The following is an 18,544-nucleotide window of genomic DNA, read 5'->3' on the forward strand; positions in this document are numbered from 1 at the left end:
GTACCCTGACTGCTGTTAGGTACCGGGATGAAATCCTCAGACCCATCGTTAGACCTTACACTGGTGTAGTGGGCCCTGGGTTCCTCCTGGTGCAGGACAATGCCCGGCCTCATGTGGCCAGAGTGTGTAGGCAGTTCCTGGATGACGAAGGCATTGATGCCATTGACTGGCCCTCACGTTCCCCAGACCTGAATCCAATTGAGAACCTTTGGGACTTTATGTATCGGTGCATTCGACGCTGCCAAGTAGCATCACAGACTGTTCAGATGCTCACTGATGCCCTGATCCAGGTTTGGGAGGAGATCCCACAGGACACCATCCACCGTCTCATTAGGAGCATGCTCAGATATTGTCAGGAATGCATAAAGGCACGTGGGGGCCATACACACTACTGAGTGACATTATGAGTTGCTGTGATGAAATTCACACAAGTTGGAACAGCCTGTGATTTCAATTGTTTAATTTGATTTTCGGTGTGAGTTTGAATCTCTCCCTCAATCGGTTGGTGATTTTGGTTTCCATTGACCGTTGTTATGTAATTTTGTTCTCAACGAAATACACAATGTACAGTAAAGATTTTGAACTTTAATATATTTCATTCATCGAGATCCGATGTGTGATTTAAGTGTTCCCTTAATTTTTTTGAGCAGTGTATTTGGAAGTAAAAACAGACATCAGCTTTAAAACGTTTACTGTTAAAACAGTACTGTTCAACTTTCTACAATTCAATATTGGTTTATTTAACATTAAAGAAGAGAATGTTCAATTTAATAATACAAATTCAGTCCAACAAATGCAAAAATGCTTAAAAACAAGTATGGGAAATGGGAAATGTTAGTAACAAGCTGTTATCTTTCAAGTCAAGCATACTACCCAAAGGGGAAGGGAAATGGAACGGAACGGAAGTTGCATAACAAAACTGCCTATAGGCTACTGTACAATAATATTCATTACATCAAATGGATTCTAATTTGTTTAGCTGTGGCATTTCCACTTCTGAATATCTGTGATTGTTTAAGTATTTCATGAAGTGACATTTGCTTTGATTCATCTTTTGTCTGTTCTACCTATTTTTTCTCTGTAGCACCTTCAGCTGTTCCGATATTAGTTTCACATGGTTAAACAAACAGATTTCCATCTCAAAGTCTAGGCCTAAATGTCACAACATTATCTTAACACAAGAGTTAAGTAGATCCAGTTAAGTAGTACCATTAAATGTTGATGGTTCGTGAATTATTATGCTTCAGAATGAACATGATCTCAGAGCATTTACACATACATGTCAAACATACTTCAATAATGTTTTTTCTCAATTGCCAGTGTAGTTTTTTACTGAAGATAAAAGCAATTACAATCATAATGACAGGGTATGAGGACTTTGTGGATAACTGAGGATGTAATAAGCATTCAGAACATGTTTTTTAGAGTACTGCAGTGCTTTACTTAAAAGCAAAACAAAACTACACTTTGCAACGTCCAATAGATGAAACATTCCTACTCTAGCTAACTCTTTTTGTATCACAAGAGCCTGCAATATTTTATTTTTTTATTTTTTTGGGTGGCTGTTTCTTGAAGCAACTTTGCATTCAGAGGTCTAGTGGTTTACTATTGTGACACAATTCAGCAGTGTATTTCAATGCTGGTATTTCCTGGAGGTAGTCTAGATTATTTCTGTCTGCTTTCACAATGCATCTTGAGAATCAGCTTTGTTTAATGCTCCATGAATATCTAGGTGTGGTTTCTGAATGTTTAATGTTTAATGGAGATTTGAAGTTTGAAAGCAAACAATGATTAGCTAATGGGGGAGGGAGTACTTATTTGTTCTTTGTTTTAAAAGATCATTATGCTAGCCATCTCAAAAATGGAATGGCAGTCCAGTACGTCTTCCTTTAACTTGGAAAGCTGTACAACTTAAGGACAGCATGCATCTCATCTGCCTAGTTGTATTATGGAGATTTTAGTATGAAAATTGTGAAAGGCCATCCATAAAAATCTCACAAGACAATCAGTCAGAATACCCGACACTGATGTAGCACTTGATTTCTTCACCCTATTTAAACTGTTCAATTCAGTGTTTTTAAACCCCATGCATTCAGATTGGCTGCATTCTTACTGGTGCATTTTTGTTAAACAACAGGAAAGTTGTTAGTTTAAAAGACATTAGTGCGGTGTCTGTGATACGGTGGCCCTTTGTGTAAAACACAACAACAAAAAACAACACAATTGCAAATGGTAAAACAAAAATCAAGAAGAAAAAGACAAATGCATAAAGAAAAATGCAAAACAAAGAAAAACAGAAACTAAAAGAAAAAAAAATGCAAAAAAGCACATGCATAAAGAAAAGCAAATGCATAAAGAAAAACACAAATGCAAAAAGAAAAATGCAAAAATAAAGAACAAAGGAAAAACACAAATACAAATTGGTAAACGCAAAAACAAAATGATTTGTGAATGCAGAATTCTCATCTAGAGGCCTGCCAATAGAAAATGTGACCCTCCTTTTAATTATGATGTTAAATATAGGCATATGCAATGCCTTTTTATATTATTTTATTTAACAGAAGATGATAATAAGACCTATCATTACACCTATTGTTGCCTTCTGTTAAATTAATTAATATAAAAAGGTAGGGTCATATTTAATGTCATGATTAAAATATGTCCACTAAATAATTTAATTCAACGAAAATAAGAAATCACATTAGAACATAAGAACATAAGAAAGTTTACAAATGAGAGGAGGCCATTCATATTTGTTTGGTGTCCATTAATAACTGAGTGATCCAAGGATCCTATCCAGTCTATTTTTAAATGTTCCCAAACTTTCAGCATCTACCACATCGCTGGGGAGTTTGTTCCAGATTGTGACTGCTCTCTGCTTGAAGAAGTGTCTCCTGTACACTTTACGTTACGTTGTGAATGCCTTGAAGCCCAATTTCCATTTGTGTCCCCGGGTGCGTGTGTCCCTGCTGATCTGGAAATGCTCCTCTGGTTTGAAGTGGTCGATGCCTTTCATGATTTTGAATACTTGGATCAAGTCCCCACGTAGTCTCCTCTGTTCCAGGGTGCAAAGGTTCAGTTCCCTCAGTCTCTCAGTAGGACATTCCCTTCAAACCTGGAATAAGTCTGGTTGCTCTCCTCTGAACTGCCTCTAGAGCAGCGATATCTTTCTTGAAGTGTGGAGCCCAGAACTGTACACAGTATCCAGATGAGGTCTAACTAGCGCATTGTACAGTCTGAACATTACTGCCCTTGTTTTATTATTATTATTATTATTATTTTATTTTATTTATTTATTTATTGGCAGACGCCCTTATCCATCCTGTCTGAAAAGATGTGTCTTGAGTAAGTGCCGGAATGAGGTCAAGGACTCTGCTGTTTTGACTTCGGTGGGAAGGTCGTACCACCATTTCGGGGCCAGGGATGAGAAGGAGTGGCTCTGGAGGAAGGAGAGTGCAGAGGAGGCCGAATTAGTCTTTTGGCACTGAAAAACCGCAGTGGTTTGGAGGGGATGTATGGGGAGACGAGGGTCTGAAGGTAACTTGGTGCAGTGTGGTCGAGACAGCGGTAGGAGAAGGTCAATGTCTTGAACTGAATGCGTGCCGGTATCGGGAGCCAGTGGAGGGAGCGGAGCAGTAGAGTAACGTGTGCGAAACAGGGCAGAGAGAATACCAAATGAGCCGCAGAGTTCTGGATGAGCTGGCGGGCGGGTAGTAGTTGCAGGCAGGCCGGCCAGGAGGGAGTTGCAGTGGTCCAGGCGGGAGAGGACCAGTGACTGGACGAGCAGCTGAGTCGAGTAGTCGGTGAGGAAGGGACGGATCTGGCGTATGTTGCTCAGGAAGAATCTACAGGTGTGTGTCAGCGTGGTGATGTGCTGGGTGTAGGAGAGCGCAGGATCGAGGGTGACTCCGAGATTTTTAGCGGAAGAAGAAGGAGAGAGTGTGGTGGATTCCAAGGGGATTGAGATGGAGAGGTTAGCAGAAGGTGAGGAAGAGTGGGGGAAAAACAGGAGATCCGATTTGGAGAGGTTGAGCTTGAGGGGGTGTGAGTGCATCCGGGCGGAGATAGCAGACAAACAGGAAGAGATGCGAGAGGGGATGAGAGGGTCAGAATTTAAATTCTACACTTTTGACAATATACCCTAACATTCTATTTGCCTTTTTTATTGCTTCCCCACATTGTTTGGATGGGGAAAGTGAGGAGTTCACAGACTCCTAGGTCTTTCTCATGCATTACTTCATCTAGTTCTATCCCACCCATAGTGTAATTATAGTGAACATTTCTGTTACCTGCATGTATTACCTTGCACTTGTCCACACTGAATTTCATCTAAATCCCTTTGAATAGCCTGTGCTGCCGAGATTGTATCTGCTGACCCACCTATTTTAGTATCATCTGCAAGTTTGCTAATTATCCCATAGTCCAGGTCATTAATATAGATTAGAAAAAGCAAAGGCCCTAGTACTGATCACTATGGAACTCCACTGACAACCTCACTCCAGTTAGAAGCAACTCCTCTAATCGACACCCTCTGTTTCCTATACATCAACCAGTTCATAATCCATCTACTTACATTACCCTGAATGCCTACAGCTTCAAATGTGAGGATGACTCTTTGATGTGGAACCTTATCAGAAGCATTTTGAAAATCTAAGTATATCATATCATATGCTTTCACGTGATCTACAGCTGCAGTTGCATGATCTGCCTCGTCTAAACCCATGTTGACTATCTCCAAGAACATGGTTTTCCTTAAGATGCTCCTCTATTTTTTTGTCTAATCATTTTTTCCAACATTTTACAAGTGATGCAGGTGAAATTCTTACCTCGTGCTTTGAAATTCCATCCACTTCCGCACATGTCGCTGTGGGATGATGATGTGGGACATGTTTTCTATTGGCAGGACTCTAGATGATGCAATTCCGTAATAAAATAATCTTAGTTTTTGTGTTTCTGGTTTTGTTTTTGTGTTTTTCTTTTTGCATTTGCATTTTTGTTGTTGTGTTTTTCTTTTTCTTTTTACGTTTTTCTTTTTGTTTTGTATTTGTTTTTATTTTTGCGTATGTTTTTGTTTTTGTTTCTTTTTGCATTTATTTTTTTTCCTTTTGAAGGACCACTGTACATTAGTGATGAGTGCCTGTGAACTTGTATTGTAATAATTACAAATATGATATACATAACTTCATCATGGAAGTAATACTAGACAGATTTCAGACTGACATGAAATGCAATCAAATGCTCCCTGCCAGATGGGTACAACAAGGCAGCCGTCAAGGAAAGCCCTCGTTCTCAAACAGCAGACTGCAGGGCTGCTACATGGATCTCCTGGCGGTGATTTGGGAGCAGGAAATTAAGTGCGGACAGTGGTGCCTTTGTTGTTAAACAGCACTGGTTCAGAATGCACTAGGGTTGACTGCTTTGTGCCAGCTTTGTCTTGGGGGCAGAGTTCATATTGGACAACCTTGAGCTCACATAGGCTGAGATGGACAGATCCTAAAAAAGGAAGTGTGTGTGTGGGGGGGTAATGCTCTGACATTTTACAGGTTACAAGCATTTTTGTTGTTGTTTTTTCCTTAATTAATTTATTTAAGGCTTTACTTTGTAATGTACATTTGATTGAAAAGAGCTGCTTATGGTAGAAATGCAGACTGTTGCAATCCAAACAAGATGTGGACAATGCTGATGAAACAAAGAATAAACTGCATGTTGACTGATAAGCAGTGAAGGAAAATATGTTTTAACATAGACAATGTTCTATACACAATACAATATTACAAGGTTAACATCAGTATACAAATCATGTATACATTTTACTCACTGTAATACGTAGGGTACAAGAGATGGTAAACAATAGGAAAGTAGTAAAATTGAAGTTACTATTATCCTGTTTTCAATACAGTTCATATGAAGATGAAGCAACACCTCTCTTTCACCAGGCATTTCCTTATGAGGCTTTAAGAGTGACATTTATTTGACACTACCTTTAAAGTGAGGCAAAAAACATCATAATACTGATACAGGGCAGAATTTTTTAAATTTAACTCTTGTTAATGATTCTACCTTCTGCACCAAAACACAAAACTATACCCTAATAGTATATTGCAAAGAATAACAAGCTGTCAACCATCTAGTGTGGACCCTGTATGGATCTGTTACTGGACAGTTACTGTATAAAGATTTTTTTTAAGAGGTATTAGCTGCAGGCCTGTGCACTGAGTTGCTATGAATAGGGCTGTTGTTCCATAATGTGTATTACAGGCACATTGCCATTGAAATATACAGGTCATAATATTGGAAAAAGCAAATCACAAGGTGATTGAGCACGATGTTGATGAAAACATGACTTGGAGGTTTAAATTGTTGCAGCATGCGAAACTTGCTTACACTGAAAATTAAGAAATCAGTCTAAGCCCATGGAGTTTTATTAGTGTTGCCATCTTAGAATGAATAAATAATGCTATTATGCAACCTTAGACCTCCTCTGGAAAGAAGCAGCATTAAAATAATGCACTTAATATGGAATTACTTTGGGGTTGCATGAAGGTAGTTCCTCTGAGATGGATCTAGGGTATTAGGGAAGGGCAGTGTTGATTGAATGCCCATATTATTATCTTTTCCTTTCACCACTTCTTTATATCTCACTATTGTTATACAGAATTGCTCATTTATTAAAACTTCAGTTTCACAGTGTAGTGGAGTGAAATCCAAATGTACAGTGACGGAAAAAAGTATTTGATCCCCTGCTGATTTTGTACGTTTGCCCACTGACAAAGAAATGATCAGTCTATAACTTTAATGGTAGGTGTATTTTAACAGTGAGGGACAGAATAAAAACAAAAAAATCCAGAAAAACGCATTTCAGAAAAGTTATACATTGATTTGCATATTAATGGGGAAATAAGTATTTGACCCCTTCGACTTAGTACTTGGTGGCAAAACCCTTGTTGGCAATCACAGAGGTCAGATGTTTCTTGTAGTTGGCCACCAGGTTTGCACACATCTCAGGAGGGATTTTGTCCCACTCTTCTTTGCAGATCCTCTCCAAGTCATTAAGGTTTCGAGGCAACTCGAACCTTCAGCTCCCTCCACAGATTTTCTATGGGATTAAGGTCTGGAGACTGGCTAGGCCACTCCAGGACCTTAATGTGCTTCTTCTTGAGCCACTCCTTTGTTGCCTTGGCTGTGTGTTTTGGGTCATTGTCATGCTGGAATACCCATCCACGACCCATTTTCAATGCCCTGGCTGAGGGAAGGAGGTTCTCACCCAAGATTTGACGGTACATGGCCCCGTCCATCGTCCCTTTGATGCGGTGCAGTTGTCCTGTCCCCTTAGCAGAAAAACACCCCCAAAGCATAATGTTTCCACCTCCATGTTTGACGGTGGGGATGGTGTTCTTGGGGTCATTCCTCCTCCTCCAAACACGGCAAGTTGAGTTGATGCCAAAGAGCTCAATTTTGGTCTGACCACAACACTTTCACCCAGTTCTCCTCTGAATCATTCAGATGTTCATTGGCAAACTTCAGACGGACCTGTACATGTGCTTTCTTGAGCAGGGGGACCTTGCGGGCGCTGCAGGATTTCAGTCCTTCACGGCGTAGTGTGTTACCAATTGTTTTCTTGGTGACTATGATCCCAGCTGCCTTGAGATCATTAACAAGATCCTCCCGTGTAGTTCTGGGCTGATTCCTCACCGTTCTCATGATCATTGAAACTCCACGAGGTGAGATCTTGCATAGAGCCCTAGACCGAGGGAGACTGACAGTTATTTTGTGTTTCTTCCATTTGCGAATAATCGTACCAACTGTTGTCACCTTCTCACCAAGCTGCTTGGCAATGGTCTTGTAGCCCATTCCAGCCTTGTGTAGGTCTACAATCTTGTCCCTGACATCCTTGGACAGCTCTTCGGTCTTGGCCATGGTGGAGAGTTTGGAATCTGATTGATTGATTGCTTCTGTGGACAGGTGTCTTTTATACAGGTAACGAGCTGAGATTAGGAGCACTCCCTTTAAGAGAGTGCTCCTAATCTCAGCTCGTTACCTGTATAAAAGACACCTGGGAGCCAGAAATCTTGCTGATTGATAGGGGATCAAATACTTATTTCCCTCATTAATATGCAAATCAATTTATAACTTTTTTGAAATGCGTTTTTCTGGATTTTTTTGTTGTTATTCTGTCTCTCACTGTTAAAATACACCTACCATTAAAATTATAGACTGATCATTTCTTTGTCAGTGGGCAAACGTACAAAATCAGCAGGGGATCAAATACTTTTTTCCCTCACTGTGTGTATATATATATATATATATATATATATATATATATATATATAAACTAGTGCTGGTGTATAAAATAGAAGAGGCAATAAATCCAATATGTTACAAATCAGAATCAATGTCAAATTCATCAATGGAAAATACCCCGCTATAGCCGGAGTCGGGACACAATCCTCAAAGTGATGCTCTGCCTTAACGATGTCACTGACACCGGCCCAGTACTGTCCCGACATATGTTAGTGACAACGACAGCAAGCCGACAGTGCTGACAGGATGCCAGTTCCGGCATGATGTCGTAGGCTGTCTGGGAAACTGCGCTGCAAAACGACACTGTGCAAGTCTCAAAGTAGCCTATTCGGGTTATCTGATTGACATATAAACAGGTACCCACAATAAACCTCATGAATGTGCGATCATGTTAACAGTTGGTGCAGTATGTCCATTCGGAATGAACTGATTCCGAATGACCTAATATTGTGCATGTAAACATAGTCAATGTCTTTCATTCAGATACATTATCTTTAATACCATATATTTCTGTAAGTGTAATCTGATATTGGGCATACTTGCACAAGGGATACAATGTAAAAGTGATAGCACTTAAGTTGATTCCAATAATTTTAGAAAGGGAAGGCTCTTGGAATGGCTCTTGCATTTAGTCATACCATACTAAATACGAGTGATTTCTTGGAAAGTCCAATTTAATTGGTGTAAATCTTTATGCAGTCTTGCAAGCTTGTAGCCTAATTAAAATGGAAAAAAACACATTAGAGTTCTTTCATTATTATTATTATTACTTGTAGAAAACAACTGTATTCAAGTGACCTGTGAAATAGGATGTATTCGTTTACCTTGATCTAGACTATGGAAAGAAATGTAGCATACTATTTCTTAGGCACTGAAATGCAAACTTTTTTTGCTTTTATAGCCAATAAGATGGAACTGCATTGGACGTAACTAGTATAATGAGAATACTCATAGAAATAAAAAAATGAAAGATGGACTTAAAATGAACATTAAGTGGTTTAGAGAATAAAAGTCAGCCTGTAAGTAAGTGTTTACTGTTAGTAAGACGTGTAACCAGGCTGTTGATTTAATAAATAAAGCCACAGTGTAGATGTTTGTGGCAGTTGCCAATTCCTTCCTCATTTGCTGTATGTGCTTCTCTGTTTTATGGTTGTTTAGGTTACATTTTACCTAGCACCATTTCATTTCCATGTTCCACACATACATGGCACACACTGTATAGTAATCAATACAAAATGCCCGTTTTAGGTAAGGAAGCATTAGGAAGGTATAGAGCAGCAGGAGAAAGGTGTGTGCTCTCTTACAAAAAGAGTAGGCAATTCCAATATATGCTTAAATAGACTGATTTGAGAAAATATACTATGTTTCAATATAGCTACACATCTGTCTATCTATAGCCATATATGCATACACACATACACAATTATATATATATATAACAATGATGACATTTAATGATTTTTGGTAATCTTTGCCAGTCATTAGTTTCTCTCAAAGCTTTTTTAAAAATAAAAATAAACCTTGCCAGAAAGTTATTCTTCCCCACAGAAATGGATACTATGATGATATAGCCATGCATGGGCCCCAAACAGCTTCTGCTTTAAATTGTGTGAATCCCTGACAGATTAAGCAGGCTGGCCTCCTCTATGTAAATAAAAACTGAAAGTGTTGGGGAAAAAAACAAGTTGCAAGTTTACTTCAGGTTCAGCAAGTCATTGTCTCTTGCATTCTTTCAGGCTGATGTATTTTAATAAATTTAGAATCTAATTGTCACGGTCTCCCCTGCTTCTACCTTAGTTCAACACCAGAGGTGTCTTGAAGTGCAACACAATTTAACCCTAGTGAACACTTAAGGGGAAAACTAAAGAGAAAATGTACTTCAGTTGTGTCATTATACTAGAGTAAAATACAAGGTTATTGCAAGTCCTTGATAAAAATCAATAAAATATTATCAAATTTCCTTTTTGCAGGTACAAGTTTGGGAAGTATTACTTATCCAAAACCACGTGAATATTTGGAGGCTTGTCATCAATTCATATATTTTCCATTACATCACTGAATTGTGTACCTAATTCAACATTGTGGCAGCGTTGTGTGTTAGCTGGGAAGTGGACGATGAATAAAATATTGACATTGATCTGTTATTCACCCAACACACAACTGATTCACCTGCTAATAGATAACGGTCATCTGCCATTATTATTATTATTATTATTATTATTATTATTAACTACATAGCTTTCAGCAATGGCGGCTTCGGTTTTTATTTTACAATTTTTTCTTCTACTCATATTTGTAACTGCTACGAAGTACAGGCTTGTAGTGTTGTGTCAGCGGGGAGATTAATGCTGTGGATTCACATAACAGAATGCCAGACCGCTGTGTTTCTCTGCTTTATTGACCCATCGCTGCTCCTCGCAGCCCGTCCTGCTTTTCCGCCTCTGGTTTCTCTTCAGTTTCAGACACTGTGATTGGCTCCAGTTTCTCTTCAGTTTCAGACACTGTGATTGGCTCCAGTTTCTCTTCAGTTTCAGACACTGTGATTGGCTCCAGTTTCTCTTCAGTTTCAGACACTGTGATTGGCTCCAGTTTCTCTTCAGTTTCAGACACTGTGATTGGCTCCAGTTTCTCTTCAGTTTCAGACACTGTGATTGGCTCCAGTTTCTCTTCAGTTTCAGACACTGTGATTGGCTCCAGTTTCTCTTCAGTTTCAGACACTGTGATTGGCTCCAGTTTCTCTTCAGTTTCAGACACTGTGATTGGCTCCAGTTTCGCTTCAGTTTCAGATACTGTGATTGGCTCTCGTGCTGCCTGCCCATCCCGGAAGCCACGCCCCAAAACAGGCTCCTCCCCACTCGCAGCTCCTCATATTGTAGATTTAATTCAGCGAGGAGATCCCCTCCTGCGACTCTTCTGCAACTTTTCGCGTTCGCACTTTGCGAATATTTTTGATTTAATCCTGCCCTAAGTCTCTACTTTCTGTGTATTCGGAGAGCCTGTGTAGAGCATGTGCAGCATTGAATTCATGTCGAGCGCCGCATTTTAAGGAAAGATAGAACAGGAGCTGATTGGCTTACTTACAGCTGTGGGCTGTGGTCTTTGTGCCTCGTGGTATGTTCCTCATTGGTGGATCTCACATAGGATAGATGCATCACCTGCTGATTGGCTGCTCATCGGGTAGCTGTAATAGCATTTATGACATCATGTTCTGTTTGATCGTGAGATGCAAAGGGGCGATAAACACTTTCAGAACTGAGTCGTAGATTTGCACCGAGCTGGCTGAGACCCCATCTCCTGAATAATGGCTTGATATCAAGATGTCCATACTGTGGACTTAGAGACAACACAGCACATCTTTGATGAATTTTATTGCATGCTAGAATTAACCAGAGTCTGAAGGGTCAGAGATCTTGAGAGGGAAAAGAGTTTAAAGAATAACCACTTTATATCAATTTGTATTAATTAAATTAACACAATATGTTGGTCGATACACTGGTATTAGTTTAATTTAGAATAAATGACTAAATACAGTACCTTTAAATGTATGCAGTTGTTACACTTCACTAATTTCAAAAGCAAAATTACTTTGAATATTGAGAATCTTCATTATGGATTACTTAAATTAAGTATTGAAGGTCTGCATGTAAGATTAACTTATTAACTCTAACTTAACCTGACTACAACTTACATATTAGTGGTGTACATACTGCATGTATGTTGACATTTTAAAAACTATTAATTTAAATGTACAATATCAGTTTATTTTGTATTTCCATTTATATGACATTCTATTAAATTTTAATGCACAAGTAATTTAGGTTAAACTATCAACAGAATATCTATTAAACATGCCACATGTAGGGAAGACCCCTGGAGAGAAGAATCAGATTGTGAATGCAGTTTTCACCAATCCAACACCTTCTCTGAGGTTTGCATTGACACAGTATATATGAAGTGTGTAGCCCAGACTCCAAAATTCACTCCAACATAGAATTCTAGATATTATATATAAAAAGCCAAATTAATAAAAGGTTTCACACCACCACTTTTGCATCTGTTGATTATATTTCCAGCGAAATAAAATATTTTTTGCAATAAAATGCCATCTAGTGTCATTATACGTGTATTGCTATATTTCTTATGCTTTTTAAAAGATACTGATCTGAATGGGAACAATATTAAATACATTGGTAAGGATTCAATATTACAAAAACAAAAAACATTTATATCAAAGCCATCTCTTTGGTGTAGAAAAACAGCAGTAAGATGAGAACTGGCGAGGGGGAGGGCTCATCTGAGTGACAGCACAAACAGTCCTATCAGAGGCTTTGACTTTAGGCGCTGACTACACGCGGTGTCAAAGGCTTCAGCCCCCGCCGAACAGTAAAAAGGGGACTTAGCTCCCCCTGTAATTTTGATGAGTTACTTAATAATTCAAGGAAGAAAATAAAGCCAAAAACGCGATTACAATTAGATTGTGTTTTATACTGCAGTAATTAGAATAGTCCCCGTTAGTTGCGTTGAGAAATTCTCCCGCATAGAACCATATAGTGCGTTTTGTTACACCGTCTGCTAATTATGTTGTGGCCCGTTGACGAACCCTGGCCGACAATGTAGCTATAAAATAAAAGCAGCGTTTTTTAGTGATTTTATCTGACAGTGGTCGTAGGGGGTTAGTATTAGTAACTCAGCCCCCCGGGAATTTCAAAACTCGGCGCCTATGCCTTCGGGAGTTATGTTTCATTTCAGAGATTTAAATATCCATTCTTTTATTGAACTCTACATATGGTAAAGTATTATTTTTAAAATATAAATTAAATATTTTTAAATGGAAAGTGTTAACATTTCCTTTAAATTGCCACGTTTATTGTCTATATCGACTATATTGCTTTATTGTAGCTTTATCCGGCGCTTACTCAAAACATATCTTTTCAAACAGTACTTGTAATTTAGTCATTTAACTTCCTCTAAGATAACAATTATACAACGTTTTGTCATACTTCTTGCCTTGCGTTACTAGTACTCGTATTGTCTATTTTGATTTCCCCTATGCGCCCTTTCCCTTGGCCCTTGAGTGCAGACATGATGTTAGGTCACAGTCATCAGCTTTTACAATCCAGAATGTAATACCTCATATATTTTAAATTGTGTAAATTGGAATTTGTGAAATGTATTATGCTTTGAATTGCACTGTAATATTTAAATTGCAATTTGTAATGATTTATGCCTTGAACTGCACTGTATTTTTGCACTTTGTGTTGCGCTTATCTTTTGTAAGTCACCCTGGATATGGGCATCTACCAATAAATAAATAATAATAATAATAATAATAATAATAATAATCATCTATGAAGTTTAAAGGTCACAGTGGTATATAAGCAAACACATGATACATTATTTCCCAAAATACATTGTAATGCTTTGTATAAAATATTCTCTATTTTATTATGCATGCATACTATGTACATCCAGTTTGTACTATGCATTACATACTACATGCTGTACTTAGTTATTTAACAGTTAACATAACACAGACAAAGAGAAGCCTTAGCCTACCTATATTTTACAGTGCTTTCATTCATGTGCCTCTTTTATTAATGGTATCGGATTTGCCTTTTATTACAATGTATGCAATACTGGAATGTGGGTAAGGCATGACTCTGGAGAATTTTAACACAGGCCCACAGAGACTGTCAGCCCTGGACACGTGGTTCCATTGTCCATGTTTCTGTATTGAAAAACAATCCCTTTTTAACCACTTGCACATTTGCAAAACCAATTACCACATTCTTGTAGATTGGGCCCCTACTAGGCGATGTGAGCTCTCTGGTAAAAAAGAGGGATGAAGGACTGGGACTTGCAGACACCCAGAACTGAAATATATTTAAATATATTAAGGATATACAGTTAGTAGGCTAGTAGTAGTCCTGACATTTATTAAATTGAATGATCTCAACATACAGCTAATTCAACTGCATTTTATATAATGGAGTATTGTAGACTTGCAGGCTACTGTAATAAGTTTCATATTAGCAATGCCGAATTCAGCATCAGATTGGTGCTATAGATCACAGCACTTGACCTTCATGTGTTTACCAACTCAAATCAAACTGTGTTCCTGGCAAATTCACATACAGATGCATTTGTGTAGATCACTGTTTTTACGTATTAAAATGATCTGGAATTCTGCTTTGAAAATAATTTAACAGATTACAACTGGTATAGATGTATTTTATTTATTGTTCAAACAGTTACAACAAACTAGTTTATAGTTATCCTATAAACATCAATCTGTTTTGTATTCCAGCTACTGAACAGCCCGTTTTGAGGAACAACTGGCAAAGCAAGTCTGGGAGGAGTCCTCTGCAGACCTTGTATGACAGTGACCAGGTGGGCAGCATGGAACACAATGCAATCTCTACATTTTCTACATACACACTAAGCAACTGGCATAGCAGTGCACCTATTATGAAAGTTAACCACCGTAAATGTGCACAGTAATTTGGCTTCCAATGCTTTTACCATGTATGTACTTTATTTTGTCTTTCATGGTTTGTATGTTTTACAATTATTTCACGTTGATTTCCTACACTTTACTATGGATCCAACAGGATGTGGTAAACCTTTATAAGGGATGTTTCAGAAGACTGTCCCTTATTAGTACAACTGTGACAGTAGTGCTCTAAATTGATTACCAATTGGAAATCGGGGTTATAAAAAAAAAAAGACTTGATCACTATAAAACACTAACATATGAGTACTGTTTCTGGTTTAAAACCCATGTTAGTGATTTAATTACAAGCCTACAAAATACATTCTTACTTTGGGGCTCAATATTCCACAATATCTCATTTCGCTTAATACTGTGAATCAAATTTCAAATCCAAAATGTCAAGGCAAACAACAAAAAAGACACTGCCATTTTGCTTAATGTCCCTTGTTGAATTAGGAATTATTTGGAATGATGAGTCAGCCTACTGGGGATTCCAGCTGACAGATACCATTTAAAGAAAGAAAGTAAAAAAACATTACAGTAGGAGGTCTTTTTTTGTGTTACTGTTTATTTTATTGAGGGAGATCAATTATCAGAGTCTGTAAAAAAACATATATCTCTTTTTCTGCAGTGTTTTGAATAGCTTTTTTCTTTATTTCTTTAGTTGTTTAGCGAGATTGATTGATTCGGGCCAGCTATACCATCAGATCAATGCAATCCTTTGTCTGCTGTATCACTGTATTTTTTGTGTGAAGTCAGTTAATTCATGCAAACTTGGTAAAATGGAAAAAACTGAAAAAAGTACCTTAATGCCAACAGTCCATAGAAGGAAAATCTGTGTTTCAGGTCAAAGTGACAGGAAAACTGATAAGAAACTGATAAGAAAATGTGCAGTGTACTGTTTGACCAAATGACCAGTGGTTTGATTGATAGGTTTGAGCAGGAGCAAAGTTGGGTTTGTTTTCGTGGTTCACTTCTGTGTTTCTCAAGACTCAGCTCACGTGTGTTCAAAATGCAAAATAAGTGAGCTCGGTTTGTTTTTCATTAATAAAACACCAGGAATTTGCATTTTATATGATAAGCATATCAGTAATGGCAGCATACTGCGTACAATAACAAATATACATGACGGTACTAAAGTAACTACATACAGTTGTCCACCAAACACATTTGATAAATCAAATGATAAACGGGTGTATTCACATTGTGGAGAATGTCATCATGCAGATCTGACCAGCAAAGCGATTCATTTTCACATTGTATGATGAAAGTCTGTATCGTGATCTTATCCAATATTAAAATGTACTGTATGCAGTTACTGAAAACAACAGTATGCTGCTATACTTGTGAATATTATAATCAGTGTTGTACTGCTGAATTGTGATTGTTTTGCCTGTATAAAAATATATAATACTGTAGTGTGACGTCCCCTAAATATCCATCTAGGAGTATTTTACTGCTACTGCCATACCTTTAAAAATATAGTGCTACCCCAGCTAACAATATTACATTGCCACAATGTTGTGACAACATGGTGGTTTTGTTGCTGCAACATTGTACTGCAATGTAGTCCCAACGTAAAAATGAAGTTCCCAGATACGTTGCTTCAATGGCGTCGTCACAATTTAAAAATTATGCTGAAACGTTGTGGAAACATAGCTTTAAGTTGTGGGGAAGTTGTGACTATGTAGAATTATAACATTGTGGCAATAAAAAATGAAGCTCGTAAATAAATTGCTACAATGTTGTGTTCTAACTTAATTAATATTCTCAAATCTATTGACACAACTGAAAAATACATTATGCATACAACCATCAAAATACCATAAATATAATTATTTTATTAACTTATTATAATTAGCACATGGAAATACCTTTAGAAATAACACAATACCAATAAATACCTTCAAGTAAAATGTTTTAAAAGAAAAACACAGTTTAAGAAACCATCATTTAATAATGATTTAATAATATTCTCAGAATTAGTACATAATACATGCATAAATAATATAAATGATAAGGAACATGAAGCCTCAATGGAGAAGTGCTTGTAGTGGATCAACAGTGGCCTGCCATGTTCATTAACAGGGTATACGTTTATAGTAGGTTTAAAAATGCAATTGATTCAAGGTACAGTGGGGATTACAGAAAGCAGATAAAACCCCTGGAAGGCAACTCAACAAAGGCCTATTGCATTTAAGATGCTTTGGGGAGGATTAAACCAAAAATGTTCGCAAAGTGCGAATATGAAAAGTTGCGGAAAAGTCGCAGGAGGGAATCTCACAGCTCAGCAGATAAACACAGTGATCTGGCTCTCCGTGCTGTGAATCCACAGCATTAATCTCCCCGCTGACACAAAACTACAAGCCTATACTTCATAGCGGTTACAAATATGAGTAGAAGAAAAAATTATGAAATAAAAACTGAAGCCCCCATTGATGAAGGCATTATGTATTAGCGGGTGGATAAATGGTTGGGTGAATGTAAATATGTAAATATTTTATTCAGCGTCAACTTCCCAGCTAACACACAATGTTGCCACAATGTTGAATTACGTTGCTACAAGTTGTGGCAACATGTGGAATTTATAAATCAATTCTGGGAGCGAAACAACTCCGATGTCTTCACTCTCACTTCCGGCCAAAGAGTATAAATACCCCTTCATCAACACACCCCCCTAGCGTTCGTCGTTTTGCATAGTCTGGGATTGACTCGTAGCCCTGCCTCGTCCAGCACTACACTCGATTCAGTGATTGCCACTTACTGGTGCTACACTTAGACTCGTCTCCTACCGATTGGCAGTGGATCCCTTACAGCCTCCTGTTGCCGACTCTCTCCTGGAACTCAGTGCTTCTGTTGCCTCTCCAGCCAGCCACTCTGCTGCTGCTGCTCCTGCTCTCCCTGGTACCGATGGTGCACCTCGGAATTGGTGTTCTCCCCGCCTCTGCGCTGGCCAGCGCAGATCCGCTTCCGGATCTGTCAGCGATTCCAGCCCGTCTCCTGCTCCTCGCTCACGCCGCTCGGTGCCGGCCTCCTTCGACACTTCTGGTTCTTCATCATCGGCAACCTCTTCTCGACCTCGGACCCCATGCTCCCATCCACCAGTTCCCGCTGTCAAGAAATGGACCATCGTGGGCCCGCACCACGTTTTACATAAACACGGAGTCGCACATCCTCGCAGTCTCCGAAAGCCACAGCTACTTCACCTCTACACAAGTTTTGTCTGCGACAATCCACCTGCGCCTGCCAGTCCCCACGGCTTCTAGGATACCCCCGGGTCGCATCCCGATAACGTACCTCCTTCACTTGTTCCGTCTTCCACCCCGCTGGTTTCTCTTCCTCCCTCTTCCAGCATTCCACCTTCCGCTCCTGTCCCCCCCCGACCCCCACCACCAATGCCACCATTTCTTTGCTTTCTTTGTTCCTGTCCTCCCTTCTTGATCCTGGCTTCCACCTGCCTTCCACCCCACATGTCCCCTCGACTCCCTCCCCCAGGCCCAGTGCCTTCTTCCATGGCTGTGTCCTTTTCCTCTGTCCCCTCTCCTGTCTCCACACTTTCTGCTGTCCCAACTGGAGCGCCGCTCGGCGTGGACCATGTCCCACCCCAGGCCCCGGTTTCCTTTTCCGTGGCCCCCACCACCCCCGACACTTGCCTTGCTCCGCGTGACCCCCTTCCTTCCTTCTCTCCCTGCTCTTCTTCCTCCACCTCGGGAATACACAGTTTCCACCACCACCCCTCAACCCCCTCCC

General features: G+C 39.1%; 1 protein-coding gene across 1 annotated transcript in view; it reads left to right on the forward strand.

Moving 5' to 3' along the window:
- The window catches only part of LOC136739535 (carbohydrate sulfotransferase 11), a 66,771-nt gene that overhangs the window by 33,952 nt on the left and 14,275 nt on the right, over window positions 1–18,544 (forward strand). Inside the window, exon 2 of the mRNA XM_066698367.1 lies at window positions 14,609–14,691. Within this exon, the coding sequence (XP_066554464.1) occupies window positions 14,609–14,691 (83 nt within the window). The remainder of the gene's footprint in view (window positions 1–14,608; window positions 14,692–18,544) is intronic.

Source organism: Amia ocellicauda, chromosome 3 (assembly GCF_036373705.1).
Source record: "Amia ocellicauda isolate fAmiCal2 chromosome 3, fAmiCal2.hap1, whole genome shotgun sequence".
Lineage (NCBI taxonomy): Eukaryota > Metazoa > Chordata > Actinopteri > Amiiformes > Amiidae > Amia > Amia ocellicauda.